This window comes from Manduca sexta, unplaced genomic scaffold, assembly GCF_014839805.1.
Source record: "Manduca sexta isolate Smith_Timp_Sample1 unplaced genomic scaffold, JHU_Msex_v1.0 HiC_scaffold_1374, whole genome shotgun sequence".
Lineage (NCBI taxonomy): Eukaryota > Metazoa > Arthropoda > Insecta > Lepidoptera > Sphingidae > Manduca > Manduca sexta.
This window is the reverse complement of record NW_023592232.1, coordinates 1-20,815: the sequence shown is the minus strand read 5'-3', so window position 1 is coordinate 20,815 and position 20,815 is coordinate 1. Positions and strand designations below refer to the sequence as shown.

Genomic DNA, 20,815 nt, shown 5'->3' with positions numbered 1-20,815 from the left:
TTTTTCAGAGAACACAGGGAACATAAACAACTCCGGCATCGTAAACTCCGGTTTCAACGAATTAGATTTCGATTTGGTCAGAATGAGGACGACAAGACGAATGACGGTAGGAAGATCTATGAAAATCCGAATAATTAGAGTTAAGAATGATTATCGTTATAGAGCACTATGTCTTTTACAACTATTATTCAAAGAAGAGTTTTATATTACTAATATTTACACAAGTAAAGGCACATAAAATGTATTTATTCTGTATGTTTCTAAGCGACCGGCATCTCCGCGAATTTTGTTGAATTTATTTACTGGCACGATCAAGTGGTCAAACCTAAAACCTCACAATTCACTGTACAAATATGCTGCAACTAGCCTAATAGAACAATATTTTAATTTATCTTATATATTTCTACGACTTAGTCTGTCGTGGTATCTCTGGACGGTTGCCACAGCTATGCCGGCCGGGTTAATTACTTTTTCTATTCCACTTATAGGACCAAATACCAGTAGAACCCAATTCTTCTTTTCAGAACCGGAAGACAAAGCCAATGCGACCGGGCCAAAGCAGGCCGCAGAAGCGAAAGTTGACGTTTCCAGGTAACTGCCAACCTTCTCGCACAAAGCTGCGCGACGGCTCTGCGTGCTCCGGGCAGACGCTGTTTGAGGACAACTTCGACAGTCTGAACGAGGCGTGTGGCAGATTGAGCAATACATACCTAATACTCATCCCGTGAGTTTTCAGTTTATATGCTCCTTGGGGAAGTGGTGACACGAAGTTTGGGGGCAAAATATGAAAAAAAAATGTATAAACTCTTATTTCTTAAATAAAAAAAGTTTACAGGCGATAGTTAGGACCTATAACACTCGTTTGAGATATTATTTCTCAAACTAAATGACAAGGCATATTGTTTTACAGGAGCACCCCTTCGTATCATACCAGCACCTAACTACAGGCCAGACGATCTCAACCGCTGGAGGCATCCTGCAGATCACCCCGAAACTGCAACAAGACTTACCAGGATTTACAAATGACACAATTACCTCTGGCACGCTTAACTTGAACAGTGGGTACGTTGTTAACATGACTTTATGGTGGCATAAAACATTGATCACTTATGTTGCTATAACTGAATTCTATACTGCTTATAAGTATAGTTATGGAGAAGAATGAAGGTTTAAATTTGCTTACGTGTTCGGATGTTTGAATATTGTTTTGTGTTTATATGTTACTTCGCCGCAGTACTAGATATTGCGATACTACCTACCCAATCGGTCTCTCGTATATTATAGCAGTGGTGGCCGTCACCAAATCGATCTTCTGGAGGAATTAAATAACAATAACAAATTCCCGGGTCGTAAATCCTTTTATGTAAGTACAAGGTTCCAGGCAGTTGTCCCTACGCACCTCGTCCCCATCCCCTCTCTAAAAGTTAATTTAAATATATATTATAGTACTAGGTAAACATTATAATAATAATTAGAAACAAATAAATCTCTTCGGGTAATACAGACCAGGGCGTAGATTAAAATTTGCCTATCAATGGTCATCTCGGGAAACTAAAAACTAAGACTAAGACACCGGAATTTTTTTGAAGATCATAACAAACGATCCATGGTCTGTTCCAGTTGCACATCAACGGAAAGTCGGTGTGAGATGACGGTGGATGGTGCGGACATCTTGCCGCCAGTGGCGAGCGGCCGCATCACCTCAAAGACCTTAACCGCGTTCACGTACGGCAAGGTGTACGTGCGAGCCAAACTGCCGCAAGGAGACTGGCTGTATCCAGGTGTGGCTTTAAAGATAATAATTCGTTATAAATGATGTAGACTAACATAGCTTCACTTACAACTAGTTAAAACAATTACGTAGAATTAAAAAGTTATCTACATAACTATGAATTTTATGTTTAAGTTTAAGATTAAAAGATCTGTAATTCTGTACAATGTACTATCATAATTTTATCAAATTCTTATTACATCTCTAAATTCAAATTTAGTAGACCATCCTACTGTTGGCCACAGGCCTACTCCACGGTTGAGAGACTTTATGTTTGTTTAATAATGCATTATCACCAAATCTTTCAGAAATTCTTCTGGAACCGTTCTTAAAGAAGTATGGCTCTCCACATTACTCGTCAGGGGTTATAAAGATAGCAACTGCTCGCGGCAATAGACAGCTTTACTACGGACAAGATGATTACAGTAATAAGGTAATAATTGCTAACGAGAATTACATATTATAAGTAGTCCAAACTAAGTAGTATTTGATTAACTAGTATTTGATTCTATATTTTAATCTACATTTATTAATAACTTAAAATCAAATGTGACTAAGGTAATGGTGATTATAAGCCCAATTAATTTCAAAATCCTTTAAAAATTGAAATACCAAGTTGTCCACTGTCACGAGTAATTTACTAAAGAAAATATTACAGGTATTTACAAAATGGCGGTTCGTTCGAAACGAAACACAAATGCAATTTCGTCTGTTTTAGCAGATGCATAAACCCCTAATAGTAATTTGAAATTTTACTACATTTTTCCATATTATGTTGGGACCTGAGTTATTTTTAGTGACACTATATTATATCTAAGTGACAATAAACAATTAGTGTTTTTTAACCAGCTGCTATACGGAGGGCCCATAATGGATCTAGACTGTCGAGAAACACTCCTATCCGGCAAGCTAAGAAGCGACGGCTCTGCTTGGGGCGACAACTTCCATGTTTATTCATTAGAGTGGACGCCAGGTAACATACTGAACTCATTTACTTTAAACTATCTTATGCTCCTACTGAAACTCATGAATTTCTGGATAACAAAATATAATAGTGACTTAGTTACCTACTCTATGAAAACTCCTCTATTGACAGTGCAAGACTTAGAAAGATGAAGTGTAGTGTGTTAGTTAACCATTATTTCTCCGATCAATATTAACTGTTGACACTTCAATACGCAGGTACTCTAATGTCTATGGTCGTTCAATGGTCGAAATTACCCTGTCACATTAAATATATTTGTAACAGATACTACACATATATTACTATTTTTTTCCCTGCTTCTCTATATAATATATTTCCTTGATGCCAAATCTCATGCCTCCGTGACGCAATATGCTTCAAATTGGGTACAAAATTTTTCTTCACGTATTAATATATAAATTTTATTACGCAGAGCATATAGTGCTAGCGGTGGATGATGAGGTATGGGGACGCGTGAAGCCGAGGAGGAGCGGCCTTCAAGCCGAGTTCCCGTCCCATTGCAAAAGACTCCCGCGGTCGCGGCTGCGCGCTGGTTCACGCATGGCGCCGTTCGATGATCACGTATGCTTGCTTATATTACTTTCATAAATTAATCGCCCACTGCGTAAGATAACTATAATAATAATATGTTGTGGGCTACAAACAGTTCTAAGTTGATTAGTACTCTACTTGAGGATAGACTCATCGCATATCATAATATCATTAGACAAATGTTAGCTCGATTGTGGGTCGGTATTTGTTGTAGAACCACTTGTTCTAATATAATTTAAAATTAAAAACATAAATGTCTTATGTCAACTCGTGTAAAACAAGTGTAAAAAACATTCACTGAATTTTGAAATTAAACTAATTTTCGGATTCTATCGCGGTGTCAGTATTTTATTTTCTCCCGACGTTTCGAAGACTTTGCAGCCTTCATGGTCACGGGGGACTGAGGTGCTGTTCATCCGTAAAGTCAAAGTTACAATATCTACCTACATTTTACAATTATACAACTTTTTTAAAATTTTAAAATTTTAGCTGTTGGTGGTCCGATCTACGCAGAATGAGCTCACAGTGTCTTGAAGTCTGGCAGCCGGCCACTATATTAGAATATAGGGACCCGCGTAAAAGAACATATAGCTGACGTGAAACACCGACGCTCGACGAAGTCTGCAGTCGCTGAACACTCTGAGGGAGGCGCCAATCATTATCTGCGACCAGACAAGCCACAAATCCTCGCCAAAGAACACTGATTCCTGCCTAGGATGATTCGCGAGGCTATTGAAATTAAAAAACATCCTAATTTCAATAGGGAAGATGGTTGGAAGCTTGCACAAGCCTGGGATCCAGTTCTACATTTAATTAAATCGGAACCCAAAAGACCGGCTGCCAGACTTCAAGACACTGTGAGCTCATTCTGCGTAGATCGGACCACCAACAGCTAAAATTTTAAAATTTAAAAAAAGTTGTATAATTGTAAAATGTAGGTAGATATTGTAACTTTGACTTTACGGATGAACAGCACCTCAATCCCCGTGACCATGAAGGCTGCAAAGTCTTCGAAACGTCGGGAGAAAATAAAATACTGACACCGCGATAGAATCCGAAAATTAGTTTAATTTCAATGTCTAACATTCGCGTAAACATAAGAAATCATTATTCTCTGAATTTATCCGTATTTTTCATTTCACGTATAGTATTTCATTATTTTTACTACAGTATTTCTCCCTTTCTTTTTTCGGATAGACGTCATATAAGTAGCTTATAAAAGACTAGTATGTCAGCTAAATTAAGAGTAAATACCTCGCCAGCGAGGTTCGTGACATGCATTCCAATCTTATTATCACTGAAAAAAAATTATGTCACTTTATCTTTATTTTATCTATAACTCCCTGTCGTTATTTCTCATCTCCCAATAACTATCGTTTAATACATGCCAAATTCCATCCAAATTCAATCACCGGTTTATACGTTTACCTACTTTGAACTAGATTAGACTAACTCATTTATAATTACAATATTATTCGGAAAAAGTTAGGATAGATAGGCGATTACTATATTAATATATCATAATAAACTGTATTTCAGTTCTACCTAACCCTGGGCGTGGCGGCAGGGGGCATCACAGAGTTCCCCGACGACTCGATCACAAGCAACAACAAACGAAAGCCGTGGCGCGACGGTAGTCGCAAAGCCATGCTCAAGTTCTGGCGGGGCACCAACTCCTGGCTGTCCACCTGGAAACTACCCCGACTCGAAATTGACTATGTCAAAGTAGTCGCGCTGTAATATAGGACATTTGGAAACGCTTTTGTTTTCTTTGGAGCCGAATTTAATTGTGAAAATTGTCTTAACTTTGTTCAGAGGCTTATTGCCTTCATGTCATAAATTAAATATCCCAAACACGTTGGAAGTACTACGCAGTATGGTATATTATTCACAAATATCTCATCATTATTGTATAACACGTTAAGAATACGAAAATAAACAGTTTTTAATAATCAGACTCTATATTTCATTTTTCAAGTTTGCTTAGATCACTTTGTATGTACATTGAAAGTCGCAATTTATCAAAAGAGGCTATACGCCGCACCGTCAGTAGCGCAAGTTCTTGAAGCTACCTTCTTATTCTTCTGGACCTTCCGTATCGATCCACATTTATTAAATTACCGCCATCTATTTAGATTAAGGAGCCTCCCAGAGCAAACTGCCTTGAGCAATTCGTTTCATACTTGATGGCCCACGAGTTGCTGGCCAGAATATGCAAATTTCGGAAAAATCTCTTTAAAAAAAAATCAGGTCTCATTGACATTTTTTAACTACCATGATATTCCTTATTAAATTTTCAATCTAACCAAAGTAACCTATTATATAATGCTGAAGAGTTTGTTTGAATGCATTAATCTTAGGAACTACTACTTTACTTTAGATTTTTTTTTCACTAATAGAAAGGTACAGTCCTAAGGCTTCTTTTATCCCGGAAAATATATAACTGGACTTTTATCCCGGAAAAATTATTAATAAAGGTCTGTTTCACATTTATTTAAAGTCATGGTTTTTGTATTTAGCTTGCCCTATAGTATATTCGACGATTGGTCTTTTCTCAGATATCACGAGACAGGCTGTTAGCGATATTATAATTGACAAAAATATCTAAGTATCCTTTAAATCGTATTATTCCCTGTATTTGTTATTATGGTCATATCACATAAAATAATAGTCCTAATCATTATGGAACTTATGATAATATATCGTTACATAGCCTAGGTGCGACAAGTAAATCGCTCCGAAGCGAATTTTGGCCACGGCGGCCAATCTTAACGGAGATCAGCCAGGTACGCAGGAGATCCGCCCTGTGGATTGAGGGCGTTTGGAGAATATTCACCACGGTATCCCCTACCTGTCGTAAAGGCGACTAATAGGGGCCACGATGGGGGTCGTCGCCGGGCAACAGGGGGTTGTCCGCTCTAGTGCATTTTTGTGCATCTTTGCACAATTTTCGGTTGACCCCCGGGATGGACGGCAGTGTGCAGTTGGCCTCATGCTGCCGTAGACGCCGAGGGCGTCTTTCGGTGCGCGGGGGCTCCTGAGTCCCCCCCGCCCCCCACGAAGGCTGGGCGGTAGTCATAAGACACCTTCTCCGCGAAAAAAAAATGGTACGCAGGAGATATTATAGTGCACAAGGATTTGCGCAATACACAAGTGCACACTCTGTTCCTTCATTTTTGTTTATTTATTTATTAGCACTGCCACATTGTACATATAATAAAATTTACACATAGTTACACTAGTTTTAAACAATAATTATAGTCACTGATATGTACAACAAGTGCGACGTACATAACATTTATAGTTGTTGACATGACCAGAGAGAGATAAGGCGCAGGACCTCTTGGTCCATTACGGCACTACATGCTTTTCGAGGCAAAGAGGTAACGCACCCCCAACTTCCTGACTCCGAGCTGCGATTGAGTAATGTTTAAGATGGAAATACCAGTCACAAATATTTTTGGCCTGACCTGGGATTCGGTCCCATGACCTCAGCGCAATAGTCGTACTTGTACCGCGTACGCATTACAGCAAAGCCTCTGAAACAGTCAACTCCACCACAAGTCGACACAGAACAATTCCGTAAACATTGACTTATATTCTATAGACACGAACCTCTATATAAACTATGTGTTCAAAATCTGGACTAAAACTGCAACCAAAGCGTTCCCTGTTATAACTTAATTATTCACTTGAACAACAAATATTACTATTTTTACTATTTAAATATTTTACTTATTTGACTAATATTTTTTATAATGATTTCTTATGTTTACGCGAATGTTAGACAAAGAACACCGATTCCTGCCCAGGATGATTCGCGAGGCTATTGAAATTAAAAACATCCTAATTTCAATAGGGAAGATGGTTGGAAGCTTGCACAAGCCTGGGATCCAGTTCTACATTTAATTAAATCGGAACCCAAAAGACCGGCTGCCAGATTTCAAGTCACTGTGAGCTCATTCTGCGTAGATCGGATCACCAACAGCTAAAATTTTAAATAAGTTGTAGAATTGTAAAATGTAGATAGATATTGTAACTTTGACTTTACGGACGAACAACACCTCAGTCCCCCCGTGACCATGAAGGCTGCAAGGTCTTCGAAATGATGCCCGTAAATGATTTTAGTAATTCACGGAAACACCATCGCTTACAACTACTAGGTATTAGTAATCTTGTTTTAGTGTTGTTTATCTCGGGTCGACGCTCGCTCTACGCAGGGAATGCCCCTTTTTCATTAGTAATCGTGAACATAAAAAATAGTTAATTTCTTATAACCACTCATTCTTAGAATTTTAATAAAATGTGACACATTAGTAACGAATACGTAATAGCGTTAGAACGTCCCAATTTGGACAATTTCAAGTGTTCATATTGCGCGTGGTAATGGAATATCCCTCTGCTATATTAAAAACCTTTGTTTATAACGCTTTCTTTTTTAACCATCTACCAACCAGATCTTTGGTAATGTCGGATATTTTATAAAATTAATTGATGCTTTGTTTTTCCTTTCTTCTATGTTCGTTTTTAAATGATTCCTACCAATTTATTATTTAAAGTAATAGGTATTTATAATACGCTGATTGACGGGCCGTCCCCTAACCACATCGGGCGACGACAAGAAAGTCGAAACGTCATAATGATAAAATGTTTGAAACTTAGAGTGAATAAATCAATTATTCATTCTACAGACATGATATATTTATTATTTTGTAACTAAATAACATGTACTTGTCACCTAATTTGAATAACTTGTATACACTTCTATTTGGATTCTGACTAGCCACTAGATCCACTGTAATGTAACTTAGATTATTATTGTCAGTAATCTGTTTAGTGTATCTTTATAAATAAATAAATAGACATGGTGTTAAAAATATGGGTAACTACGCTATGTATATGGTGAGTTTATTTCGTATCCTGGTGTAAGCAAATACAGCGTATAGTAAATACCTCATTCTACTACGTATCCTTCAATACTAATATGAGGTCAGACAAACATATTTTCAAGCATGTTCCAAAAATTTACTCATTTTTTTATACCTAGAAACAATAGGGGACCGGCCTATGCTTGATTTTGTACATTATTCTATATGTAATGGTTAATAATACGAAAAAGAAGCACTCCTGCGAAAACTGCATAAAAATTGGTTAAAAAATGAGCGAGTAATTCATATTTAAAATATTATAATGTGCAGAAGTGGGCGCGATGTGGGGATATCGCTTCATCTCTTTCTTTCGCACGCGTCTTAATTCTCGATGACGTCACATGTGGGTATTACGTCTCTTTTGTGTTTCTTGTTAATTACCCTTTCCACCGAAATTCAAAGACTTATAACTTGTTGATTTATTACCGGATTTTGATAATTCCTTCTGTTTTATAATTTATATTATGTAAATATTTGATAATAGTAAAGAACAAAAATGACTCCGGTACCCTATTGTCGTGTATTAAAATATAATAATAATTGGTAGTAGCGTCTCCACCAGAATCTTGATGTGGCTTACCGGAGGTCCATAGCCTCCCAAAAGTAATCAGTTGTTGAATTATCGACCCTTTGTTCCTATAACTGCGAACCGCTATTAGAATTAATGGTGTTAATTCTTTTCAGATAAGGTGACAGAATTCTAGTGGGACAATTAAGTGATCAAAGTAATTGAACCTGGGACTTCTCAACGTGAAGAAGCTAACGGACCAATGACAAGATTGCATTTTTTTACGTGATGTTAAGTCTCACTATGTCCTGTAGTTACACTGGCTACAATATCCTTCAAACCGAAACACAACTGTATAAGAGACCTACCACCAGTAAAACATTAGTAGTAGATAAAGTATTTTTATTACAATATGTAGGAATTTATTCATGGATACACTAGATTAGTATGTTATCACACGCAAAGGTCAGTGACGTTGACGTCACAAAATCTTAAAAAAATATAATATTATTTTGACACATCAGTTTATCACAAGAATTATCAAAACATCACAAATTTTAACAGTGTTTTATCTCGATTTCCATCGCATTTATTATAATAAAGAAAGTTAACATTGAAATATAAAATATAGACCCTGCATACAGTCCATGAGAAAGAGGAATAATCCATTCATGAAAAAATATTATAAATAATATCAACATACAAATCTGCATTATACCTAACAGCAAAAAAGCCCCTTTTTACAAAGCAATTCTGACAGACGTGTAAACACGTCTACACGAGTGCATCAGCATTCGTCACTCAGTGTCAAGATGGCTGCGTGGTGGTGCGGACGTGTGATCACGTTGTTTTTGTGTGTTCACTTGACTGTCGGTCAAATACCTAACGTATCCATACATGCATACAAACCAAAAGGTTTTAGTGTTTCGATACCCGGTAAGTAACCTAACCGGTATACCTTTGACGTTTCCAATATGTATAAAAACTTCCTTTATTCTCTTATAAGGCGTTTTTTGTGAAGGAAAGAAGCTTAAAAACTACATACAGGTTTACCTCAACGAATTTAGGAATTAAAAATCTGGTGAACGGCAGTTTTATTTTAATTTTCCTATTTTATTATCAGTGAATTGTAAAGACAAAAAAATAAGACTTATTTAATTTTATAGACAAATATTTTATTTAACTTTATTATGATATCGGTATCACGGTTTGCATAATGTGCAGTGTTATTAAAACATATCACGCACCCAACTGTATTTATCGTCAATTTTAAGTAAACAAATTTTATAATTAAGAGTTATCCAATCTCACCACCAGCTCATCAAGTTACATTAAACCGCAATCTTCGCTAAGAAACATAATTACTTGGATGATAAAGAAGAAACGTCATAACTCATAAACTTTTAATAACTATTGACTCAATAAGTAATAATGCAGATTTGATGTTCCGGGTACCAATTATTTGCAACTTCTAACGTAATCAAACATTTTTACCTGTAGAGTCTGCTCCTAACTGGACTAACAATACATCTCTATTCGATTAATTAATATCTTAAGAAGATAGTGTCCCAACATGATATTGCTATTGTCGAATGATTGACAATGACCCCTTATTGACACTTTCTTAATGTTATCACGAAGGGGTCATTTTGTCGCTTGTTTATTCTTTAAAGTCCTCGATCGCGCAAATGCATAAAATTATGTTAACATTTAAAACAAACATCATTATATATGGGCATTATACTCTTCTATAGAGTTTTTGTCATATTTTTGATTCGGTTCTTATTCTTATCGAGTTATTGTGTATAGAAGTGTGATAATAAATTGCGCATCATATTAAAACAGCTAAATAAAATCGCTGATTTCGTCTAGGACGTCTACATTCTTCATGCTATAATTATAAGCATAAATACAGGCAAAAAAGGCATTTTTAACACCACCCTACGTTTGTTAGCCTAGCAAGGTCCGACTTATACATACACACCGGACTTTTGGTAGAGCGCTTTAGAACCCTTGAAAATTAAGCGACCATGCTGAGGTCAACCCACTGACGGGCTACGAACCTCGGCTCAGGACTGTCTGTGGGAAAGGATGATCAACGAATATGGATGCGAGTAGTCGTGGCCAACTAACAATCTAATCATTACCGTATTCGTCGGCATGCGGACCTGTAAAAAAGCAACGAATTCCACGCGGATTAGGCAATTATATCTAGTATATTTCGATCAGGTAAATTTTTAAATTTTTAATAAATCCTCAGAATAATTTGCATAACATGATCCCAGCTTTAGAAGACAAAAGCACTGTTCACGTATCATAGTGTATTTAGATATAGGCAAGCAATTAAAATTGATAGTAAATCAATTTCGGAATGCTATACAAAGGCTATTATACCACGATATAAACATTAAACACTAGTCGAACCGGATTGGCGTGTGGCATCTTTTTGTTCACTTATGCAACATGAGAACATATTGATGCTCCTAAACAAGATTTATATTTTAGTTAAATTTTATAATTTTGAAATAAATTAGGGCTTCAGTTTTCTTAGTTGTTCTTTGCTTACATTAATTGAAATACTGTATTAATTCTAAAACCTTTTCGCTAACAGAAAATTTCATTATCTCTTTTTCATAGGCTATTTACAGTAATCTTTGGCAAATTTTATATTTCAAAGCAGGCAAAGCATACAAGTTTCACGTAATCAAGAACATAAATATCTAGAGACAACTGCCTTTTCTAATTTTAAACATTGGGTTACACTCGTATATATGTATCTCTTTGTATGCTAATTTATACTATTAACAATTCTTTCATTGTCTCCTTTCTCTTCTCCACGCACTATTATCTCCTATTTCTTTATTAGCTATTTATCTATCTCTTATTTCTAAATGTAAGTTACTCATATATTTATTTTTAAAACAAAGTTAATTAATTGTTTACTATTGGGTTTTGAATTGTGAGTGAGATTTCCAGAGGCCAAATACTTCCCAGTCCTATCAAATCCTTATTAATTTCCTCCGATATAGCATTAATGATGTTTCTGATATTATGGGAGTTTATTAACGATGCACATTGTCATTTGGTGGTCTAAGTTATAACATACATTTTTTATTTTTCAGATGGACAAAACATAGGCCTGTTCGCCTTCCATGGCAACATTAACAGGGGTATTAATAAAAATGACGTCGGTACAATAGCGGGAGAGGTCCTCAAAGCAAAAGAACGGGATGTGGATCTACGAAGACCCCGAATTGGAGTTGAAAGTGGGTGACGTCATCAACTATTATGTTTTCGTGTCGATGAATAGTAAAGGTTACTTGAAGGATAATTTGAGCTTCACTGTCACAAGTAAGTAAAGGCAAATTAAATTTATTCTAAATATTTTCTTTTAGAACTAGGCAGATGTGCAGCTGTGCAACAGTGTGTCCAGTTATCCGTTCCATGTTGTGATGTGGGGTGAACATTGAACACAAGGAAAAGCAATCACGCACATATCCCGGGCAACTCATGCTTATTTTGTTTGGAAAACTCACTTTTTAGTTACCTTAAACACAAAATCTCTCGGCACGTAACGAAACATGCAATTAGACCAATGAAGTGGTACGACCTTTTCACTTTATAATCGCTAGCGGTATACACTAATGGCATTGCCTTTGCATTGTGGTAATACCACTTACAATTTCCACCTTCCAGAACTGGAAGACAGGTCTAGCGTGACTGGTCCGATCCGGCCCGGAACGGTGCTGCCGGAGGATTGTAAGCCCACTCGTACTAAAGTTCGCGGCGGGTTCGCCTGCGCCGGACAGACTCTCTTCGAAGACAACTTCGACATGTTGGACGAGAGCGTGTGGCAGATTGAGCAGTACATACCTAACACCCATCCCGTGAGTTTTTATATCTTAACCATTATTGTCATCTACACCATCGTTAACGTCGTCAGTATCAGGCACGATGAAGTCCTTTTATCGTGCCAGGATAAATCATCTTCTAAGTTTCCTCTATCTTTTCCAATCAACCATTTCGGATGTATTATCTTTGTCGTATCAAACTTTGTATCAAATTGCTGACATATGTTTTCTTTCCCTTCTTATTTCATTAGGTCCTGTAGAGTTGATTAAAACAATCATGTGGGCCGATACCGTGGTAATACTAACCCAAATCCACAGTTCTAAATTAATTATCTTTTTATGGAAAACAAGTAAAAAGCGGCGTTAGCCTAGTTGGGTGTGGAATGGACTGCCAAGACGAATGTCCGCAGGATCAAATCCCAAGGGCACACAACTCTGACTTTTCTAAAAAATCATGTGTGTATTCTTTGTGAATTTATCGTTCGCTTTCACGGTGAAGGAAAACATCGTGAGGAAACCTGCACATCTGAGAAGTTCCTCTATAGGAATTTCGAAGGTGTGTAAAGTCTACCAATCCGCATTAGGCCAGCGTGGTGGACTAAGGCCTAATCCCTCTCAGTAGTAGAGGAGGCCCGTGCTCAGCAGTGGGACACGGATAGTATCAGTATACGTTCTACGTAGACTATATGCGACATTTGATGCCCCACTATTTTTGAGATCTAAGGATAATTAAATGTTACTAACATTACTCGTAATGTTGGCAGAGTGGAGCTCTGTCCTACTCGTTGGAAATACAAATAAAAGCCATTGTTATTTACAGGAGTATCCCTTCGTGTCATACCAGCACCTAGCTACTGATCAGACCGTCTCGACCGCCGGTGGAACGCTGCGGATCACCCCAAAACTGCAACAGGACTTACCAGGATTTACAAATGAAACCATTTTGTCTGGCACGCTTAATTTGTTTAGTGGGTAAGTTTATAGTGGCAAATGTGACTTTTACTGAAGCAATTAAACAACTTTTTGCTGCTTGGGTCCCATATAAGATAAAAGCAATATGGCTATAAACAAATATAACTAGATAAGCTTCTGTTAGTTGTTTCGCCTGTGCTTAAGTAAATTCTTGGAGTAAAAGGTAGCCAACATACTCAGCAACATTTTACTTGGTCCTATTACTATAATAAGTTCCAGGATCAGCTTGTGTATATCCGGTTCCAACAGGCCGGCATAATTGTGTCGACTGCCGAGGGGTAATCATCTCTCATCAGTCGACATGCTATTGGACCCCGCTCCACTTACCATCAGGTGCAGTGGGGGCATATTGCCGTGTCTGTATACATATAAGTATTTTCTACCTTGTATAGTCATAAACGACAAAGCAGGCAATTATGTGGAGATTATCACGATTCCCCATAAATTGTAAGATCATTCTGATACTAAATTACAAAGTTGAGTCACCGAACAGTTATCTCGATACTCTGAGGCACAGACGCTGAGTCTCAACAAAATGTTGCCCTGTATAGATTTTCTAATGGACTTTTTTGGAAACAACAAACAATACTTAGTTATTATTTACTAAGCTATCAATAATAAGTGTCGTCTTAATAGTACGGTTTGCCAAATGATTCATAGTTTCGAGACGAATGACTAATTTAAAAGTAGGTAACTACGACTCTGTATATTTTACGGTTCATATCATTTAGCGGTTAGTATAGAACGACTTCAGAATATAATAGCCTTAATTTTTACGCTCTAAAGATCATCATTTTGATTATAATTATTATATATTTTTTTTATTGTACACCACTAACAAAAACAAAAACAAGAATGGTAGTGAGGAGGGACAATTGTCGGACTTATCGCTCGAGGCAATCTCTTAATCTCTTACCGACACCCATTAAGAAAATGGAGATAGTTATTTTAGTAGGAAGTTATTTTTAGTCTTAGACTACCATATTTTATTCGGAAAAGTCGACAATTATTCCCAGAAAGATCTTAAATGCAGGAAGAGTCGCGAGGTAGCAGTTTTTTCATTACTACTTTGAATGACCAGACGAGCTTGCCGTTCACCTGATGGTAAGCGATAGGACCACCCATAAACAGTAGAAACACCATCCAAAACCTTGAATTACAAAGTATTGTTTGATATGCCACTGCACTCGCCATCCTGAGACATGAGATGTTACTACATCCAGTAAGGAGTTACACTGGCTACAATGTCCTTCAAACCGGAACACAACAGTGACGACACACTGCTGCTTGGCGACTTGTAATCTATATTGTATCTGTTACAGCTGCACGTCATCTGCAGATTCGTGTCTGATACAGGTGGATGGTGCGGACATCTTGCCGCCAGTGGCGAGCGGCCGCATCACCTCCAAGACCTTCGCGTTCACGTACGGCAAGGTGTACGTGCGAGCCAAACTGCCGCAAGGAGACTGGCTGTATCCAGGTGTGTTAGTTTTAATACAGACAATTAAGGATTAAGTAATTACTACTAAGCCCGACATGTCTTCACTTGGATAACATTGTCTGTAAATGCATTTTGAAATGTATCACTTTTTTTGCCACTGAATTAATTTACTTGTAGAGACCTTCATTATTTTTAACATAGATTAGGCTAACTATTCAAAAATACTATTCCTGATATTTTTTTCTAAATGTTTTAAAAATTATATTTAACCTTTCAGAAATTCTTCTGGAGCCATTTTTACATAAGTACGGGTCGCTACATTACTCGTCGGGGGTTATAAAGATAGCAACTGCTCGCGGCAATAGACAACTTTACTACGGACCCAATGATTACAGTAATAAGGTTGGTATTGTGATATCAACAAAAAAATGGTTAAACAGTACTAAAGTCAATACAGATATTCTACATAGTAATATTCTTAACAACGGCCGGCAGATACTGGCACACTAAGGTTAACGTTTAACCTCTTTATCTATACATATAAAAGAAAGTTGTGTTAGTTACACTATTTATAACTCAAGAACGGCTGAATCGATTTGGCTGAAAATTGGTGGCGAGGTAGCTTAGAACCAGGAAACGGACATAGGATACTTTTTATTCCGTTCCCACGGGAACGGGGCGTGACATAAAACGTGGTATAACAAAACGAAATTTGGTATGGATATAGTTTAAGACGCTGACAAGGTTATAGGCTACTATCCCGGGAAAATATATAGTGGGACTTTAATCCCGGAAAACGCCTTCACGCGGGCGAAGCCACGAGCAATAGCTAGTTATTGATAAAGTATGGAATTTTCCACAAAGTTTTTTTATGAAGGTGAGCATTAACTGTTGAATGGGTACATTTATATTTGTTTAGGGTAACATTTGTTAATATGTAATTTAATTTGTTTTTGTGGCAACACGCCTCCACTTCCTTCTTCCTGTCACGGGCTGCCGGCGAGCAGCCACAATAATGTAGTTCTTTAAGTTTATGTTTAAGATATCAAATTAAATAACAGTGATCCGTCATAGTGGTTTTATTAACATGGTAGCAGAGCGTGGTTGCCTGCAAATACAAAGAAGAAAAGAAGATATTTTCGTAAATAAAGTGGAAACGTGCTATATATGCAATAAGCAAAAATGGCGTTTACTAAATGCAATGACGCAGTTATTCCAATATTCGACGGATCGGATTATAGTAGCTGGAAAATACGTATACTTAAGTTTTGGAATTTAAGAAATGTAAAGAAGCTGCCATACGAATCAAAAATGATTCGGATGATGTTGCAAAGTGGGAAGAGATGGATATCCAGGCAACGAACTACATTTATAGTGCAATAAGCAACAAGCAACTCGAATATATATGCGACTTAGATTCCGCATGCAAAATATTGGCAAAATTTGATGAAATGTACCTGCAGAAATCATCGGCACTACAGATTATATGTCGCAACAATGTAGAAGCAATAAAATTATCGAACTATTCGCAAGTAAGTGTATTTTTGACGACTTTGAGAAATCAATAAATCAGTTAAAACAAGCCGGCGCGACGGTAAGTGAACAAGAAAAATTAAATTATATGTTAAAGGCCTTACCTCGTAATTACAGTCATATTGGAGATCTAATAGACGTTTTACCAGAAAAAGACAGAACTGTAGATTATTTGAAAAGTAAAATTATGTTAAAATCATTGGATAAAGAACCTGAAAAATGTAATGAACCATCACGCGACAACTCAAATGTTTTTAAAGCTCACACTAGTAGTTCTGCATCACCTAATAAAAACTTTAAATGTTTTACCTGTGGAAAACCTGGCCACATGCAAAGAGATTGTCGACACAGAAATGTTAACAGTGGTAGAGGAAATGGATTTATTAGATTTAATAATAATCGTGGACATCAACGTGGATCATATTATAATTCAAGAAATATTAGAGGAAGAACTTATAATAATAAACCCAGTAATGAGAGTGGTGGTAATAATTTCCTTGCAACTATTGAGAATAATAATGTTTCAACTTCAAGTAAAATATATAATATTGAGCAGTCTGGCCACTTAACTTGGTTATTAGATAGTGGTTGTACAGATCATATAATTAATACTGATGAGTACTATCATTCATGTGAAATATTACAACAACCTATTAAAGTAAAAGTTGGTGATGGAAGAATATTAGAAGCTACAAAGGTCGGAAATATACAAACTTATTTTATGGTCTATGGAAAAAGTCTGAAGTTGTTTTGAACAATGTTTTCTATGTCAAAGAGATGAAAGCAAATTTATTGAGCTATTCAAAGATTACAGACAATCATAAAATTGTTTCCAGGGGACGACAATCAAAAATATATAACGTCTATGGAACTATTATAGCTATAGCAGTGAAAGAAGATAGACTGTATAAATTAAAAGGTTATATAAATGCAAGTACATTACATGCTAATTTAGTGAAGAAATCAAGTATGACAGTGAAGGAGAAATTACATAGGATGCTTGGTCATATAAACTTTAACAATTTGAATACTATGTGTACAAGTGAATTATTGAAAGGATTACCAAAGGAGATTGAATGTAAGTACATGAAATGTGCTATATGTATTGAAAATAAAATGCATAACTTGCCATTTAAAAATAATAGAAAACGAGCACAGGATATATTAGAAATTGTACACACAGATTTAAATGGGCCACACAGAACTACAGGTTTTAATGGTGAAAAATATTTCTTAAGTTTTATAGATGACTATAGTAAGTTGGCAAAAGTTTATTGTATTCCGTCAAAAGATAAAGTATATAATTGTTTAATGCAGTATGTTAATGAGATACAAAATTTAACTGGGAAAAATATTAAAGAATTGAGATGTGATAATGGAAAGGAATACATTAATAAAAGAGTGTTTGACTTTGCAAGATCAAAGGGAATTATGATTAAATCTTGTCCGCCATATGTGCATGAATTAAATGGCACAGCAGAGAGGTTCAATAGATCAATAATGGATATGTCAAGATGTCTTTTGGCAGAGGCAAAAGTGCATAAAAGATTTTGGCCTGAAGTGGTTATGGCCGCAGCTTATTTAAAGAATAGAACATTAACAAATGGCACTATAGAAAGGAAGACGCCTTATGAGATATTTTTCAAACAAAGGCCAAGCATTGAAAATTTAAGGATATATGGAAGTAAAGTATTTGTTAGAACACCAGAGGAAAAGAGAAAATGTAAATGGGACAGGAAAGCCGAGCTTGGCATACTAATGGGCTATACAGATGTTGGATATAGAGTATTAATAAACAATAGAATAGTTGTAGCAAGACATTGTGATATAATTGAAGATGATGTAATGTGTATTGGTCTCGATGATAATAGAGAAGAGAAAAATGATAAAAGTAATAGCCAGCCGAATAAATTGGAAGAGAAAATTATAGAAGAGAAGAAAGAGACTAATGCAGAAGAAAATAATGAGAAAATTAATGAAGATTTGAATGCTGAAACAAATGAAAGTTATGATGATAATAAAGTAATTGAAACAAGAAATCGGCGTAAAATCAAGCCACCAACTCGGTTTGATGAAGAATTTGGTTATTATTGTATAACTGTTAACTATTGTGATGCTATGATTCCAGATAATTTTCAGGAGGCAATAACTAGCGATGAAGCAAAAGAATGGACTGAGGCTATGAATCGTGAGATGAACAGTTTGGCAAAAATGAGACCTGGAGACTTGTAAGTAAACCAGCAGACAAACAGCCTTTAGATGTGAAATGGATATACAGAAAGAAAGCCGAAAATAAATTTAAAGCTAGGTTAGTAGTAAGAGGTTTTCAACAAAAAGATTTTATTGATGATATATATTCACCCGTTGCTAAAATGCAAACTTTAAAATTGTTATTGTCTTATTGTTGTCAAAATAATCTTAATATACATCAGATGGATGTTGAAACTGCTTTTTTAAATGGTAAAATTTTATCTGAAGTTTATGTAAACCAGCCAATTGGTTATGATGATGGCACTGATAGAGTTTATAAATTAAATAAAACATTATATGGTTTAAAAGAAAGCCCTCGGGCTTGGTATGAATGTGTCAATAAGTTTTTAACTAGTCTTGGATTTCAGAGAAGTAAATATGACTTTTGTTTATATTTTAAATTGGATACTAATGTGAGTGTATACATTTTGTTATATGTTGATGATTTGTTAATATGTTGTAAAGATGAAAAGGTAATGAGTAATATTAAAAACAAACTGTTAAGTAAATTTACTATGAAGGATATGGGTAAAGTTAAAGAATACATTGGAATACATATTGATTATGATTATAAAAAGAATAAGACCATGACACTGAGTCAGGAATCATATATAGAATCATTAGCTAAGCGTTATAATATAATAAATACAAAGTTATATACTACACCAATGGAAGTAAATCTTAAACTAGAAAACTGTAATATAAATGAGAATGTAAAATATAGAAATTTAATTGGAGCACTTTTATATATTAGTTCAGGTACAAGACCAGATATATCGTTCAGTGTTAATTATTTGAGTAGATTCCAAAATTGCTATAATGAGACACATTTTAAATATGCTTTGCGAGTACTTAAATATCTTTACTTAACAAAACATATAAAATTAATTTATAACATGAATATAAATTCTGATATGTTAGATTGTTATGTAGATGCAGATTTTGCAGGAGATATTGTCAGTAGGAAATCAACAACAGGATTTGTAATTAGACTGTTTGGGAATGTAATATTTTGGAAATCAAAGAAACAAAATTGTGTAACAAAGTCATCTACATTTGCTGAATACATTGCGCTGTCAGAAGCTGTTACTGAAATTAAATTTATAGTTTGTTTAATTAATGAGATTTGTCAGAAAGATTGTAAACCTGTAAAAATATATGAAGATAATATTGGAGCTCAAATTATTGCTAAATACGGAAATTTCACAAAAATTCAAAACATATTGAAGTTCATTATCATTTTGTTCATGAAAGTGTTAAAATTGGTTTAATTGATGTTATAAAAATTGCATCTGATCAAAATATAGCTGACATTTTAACAAAACCATTGGGAAGTAATAAATTTAATAAATTTAGAGATATGTTAAAGTTGTTGTAAAAGTAATTTATCTTTCAGATGGATATTATGTTGAGATAAATATTGGTTTAAATTGTTTAATTAAAAGATGATAATTGTAATATATAAAAAAAAAAAAAAAAAAAAAAAAAAAAATACAATTAATATGTTATACTGAAGGTAATGTTTATAGAGCTATTGTCTTGATATGAGTAGTGTATGATATGATTTAGTTAAAATATAAATGTAAGGAGGCATGTTGAATGGGTACATTTATATTTGTTTAGGGTAACATTTGTTAATATGTAATTTAATTTGTTTTGTGGCAACACGCCTCCACTTCCTTCTTCCTGTCACGGGCTGCCGGCGAGCAGCCACAATAATGTAGTTCTTTAAGTTTATGTTTAAGATATCAAATTAAATAACAGTGATCCGTCATAGTGGTTTTATTAACATTAACAAAGGATTGTTCTTAACGCTAGACATTTTCGTCAACAGCTATAACAGTTAGGTACCTATTATTTCACTATTTTCAACTGTAATATGTGTATAAATAAGATTTACAACTGTTTTCCTACATCAGGTGCTGTACGGAGGACCTATAATGGACTTGGCGTGTCGAGAGACACTGCTGTCCACCAAGCTGAGGAGAGACGGATCCGCTTGGGGCGACGACTTCCACCTGTATTCATTAGAGTGGACTCCAGGT

General features: G+C 35.6%; 2 protein-coding genes across 2 annotated transcripts; both read left to right on the top strand.

Annotated features, from left to right (window-relative positions):
• Positions 1-4: 4 nt before the first annotated feature.
• Positions 5-5,244, top strand: LOC115453803 (beta-1,3-glucan-binding protein; the record flags this gene model as incomplete). The annotated part of the gene is given in 11 exon segments (XM_037445244.1): positions 5-68; positions 71-106; positions 525-574; positions 576-681; positions 684-724; positions 911-1,062; positions 1,621-1,781; positions 2,080-2,204; positions 2,621-2,744; positions 3,169-3,317; positions 4,827-5,244. Coding segments are annotated over 11 exon segments (1,209 nt in total), but the record flags the coding sequence as incomplete, so codon positions are not given.
• Positions 5,245-9,493: 4,249 nt separating this feature from the next.
• Positions 9,494-20,809, top strand: LOC115454393 (beta-1,3-glucan-binding protein; the record flags this gene model as incomplete). The annotated part of the gene is given in 8 exon segments (XM_037445243.1): positions 9,494-9,659; positions 11,846-11,937; positions 11,939-12,074; positions 12,420-12,610; positions 13,395-13,546; positions 14,869-15,026; positions 15,265-15,389; positions 20,690-20,809. Coding segments are annotated over 8 exon segments (1,098 nt in total), but the record flags the coding sequence as incomplete, so codon positions are not given.
• Between the last annotated feature and the right edge of the window lie 6 nt (positions 20,810-20,815).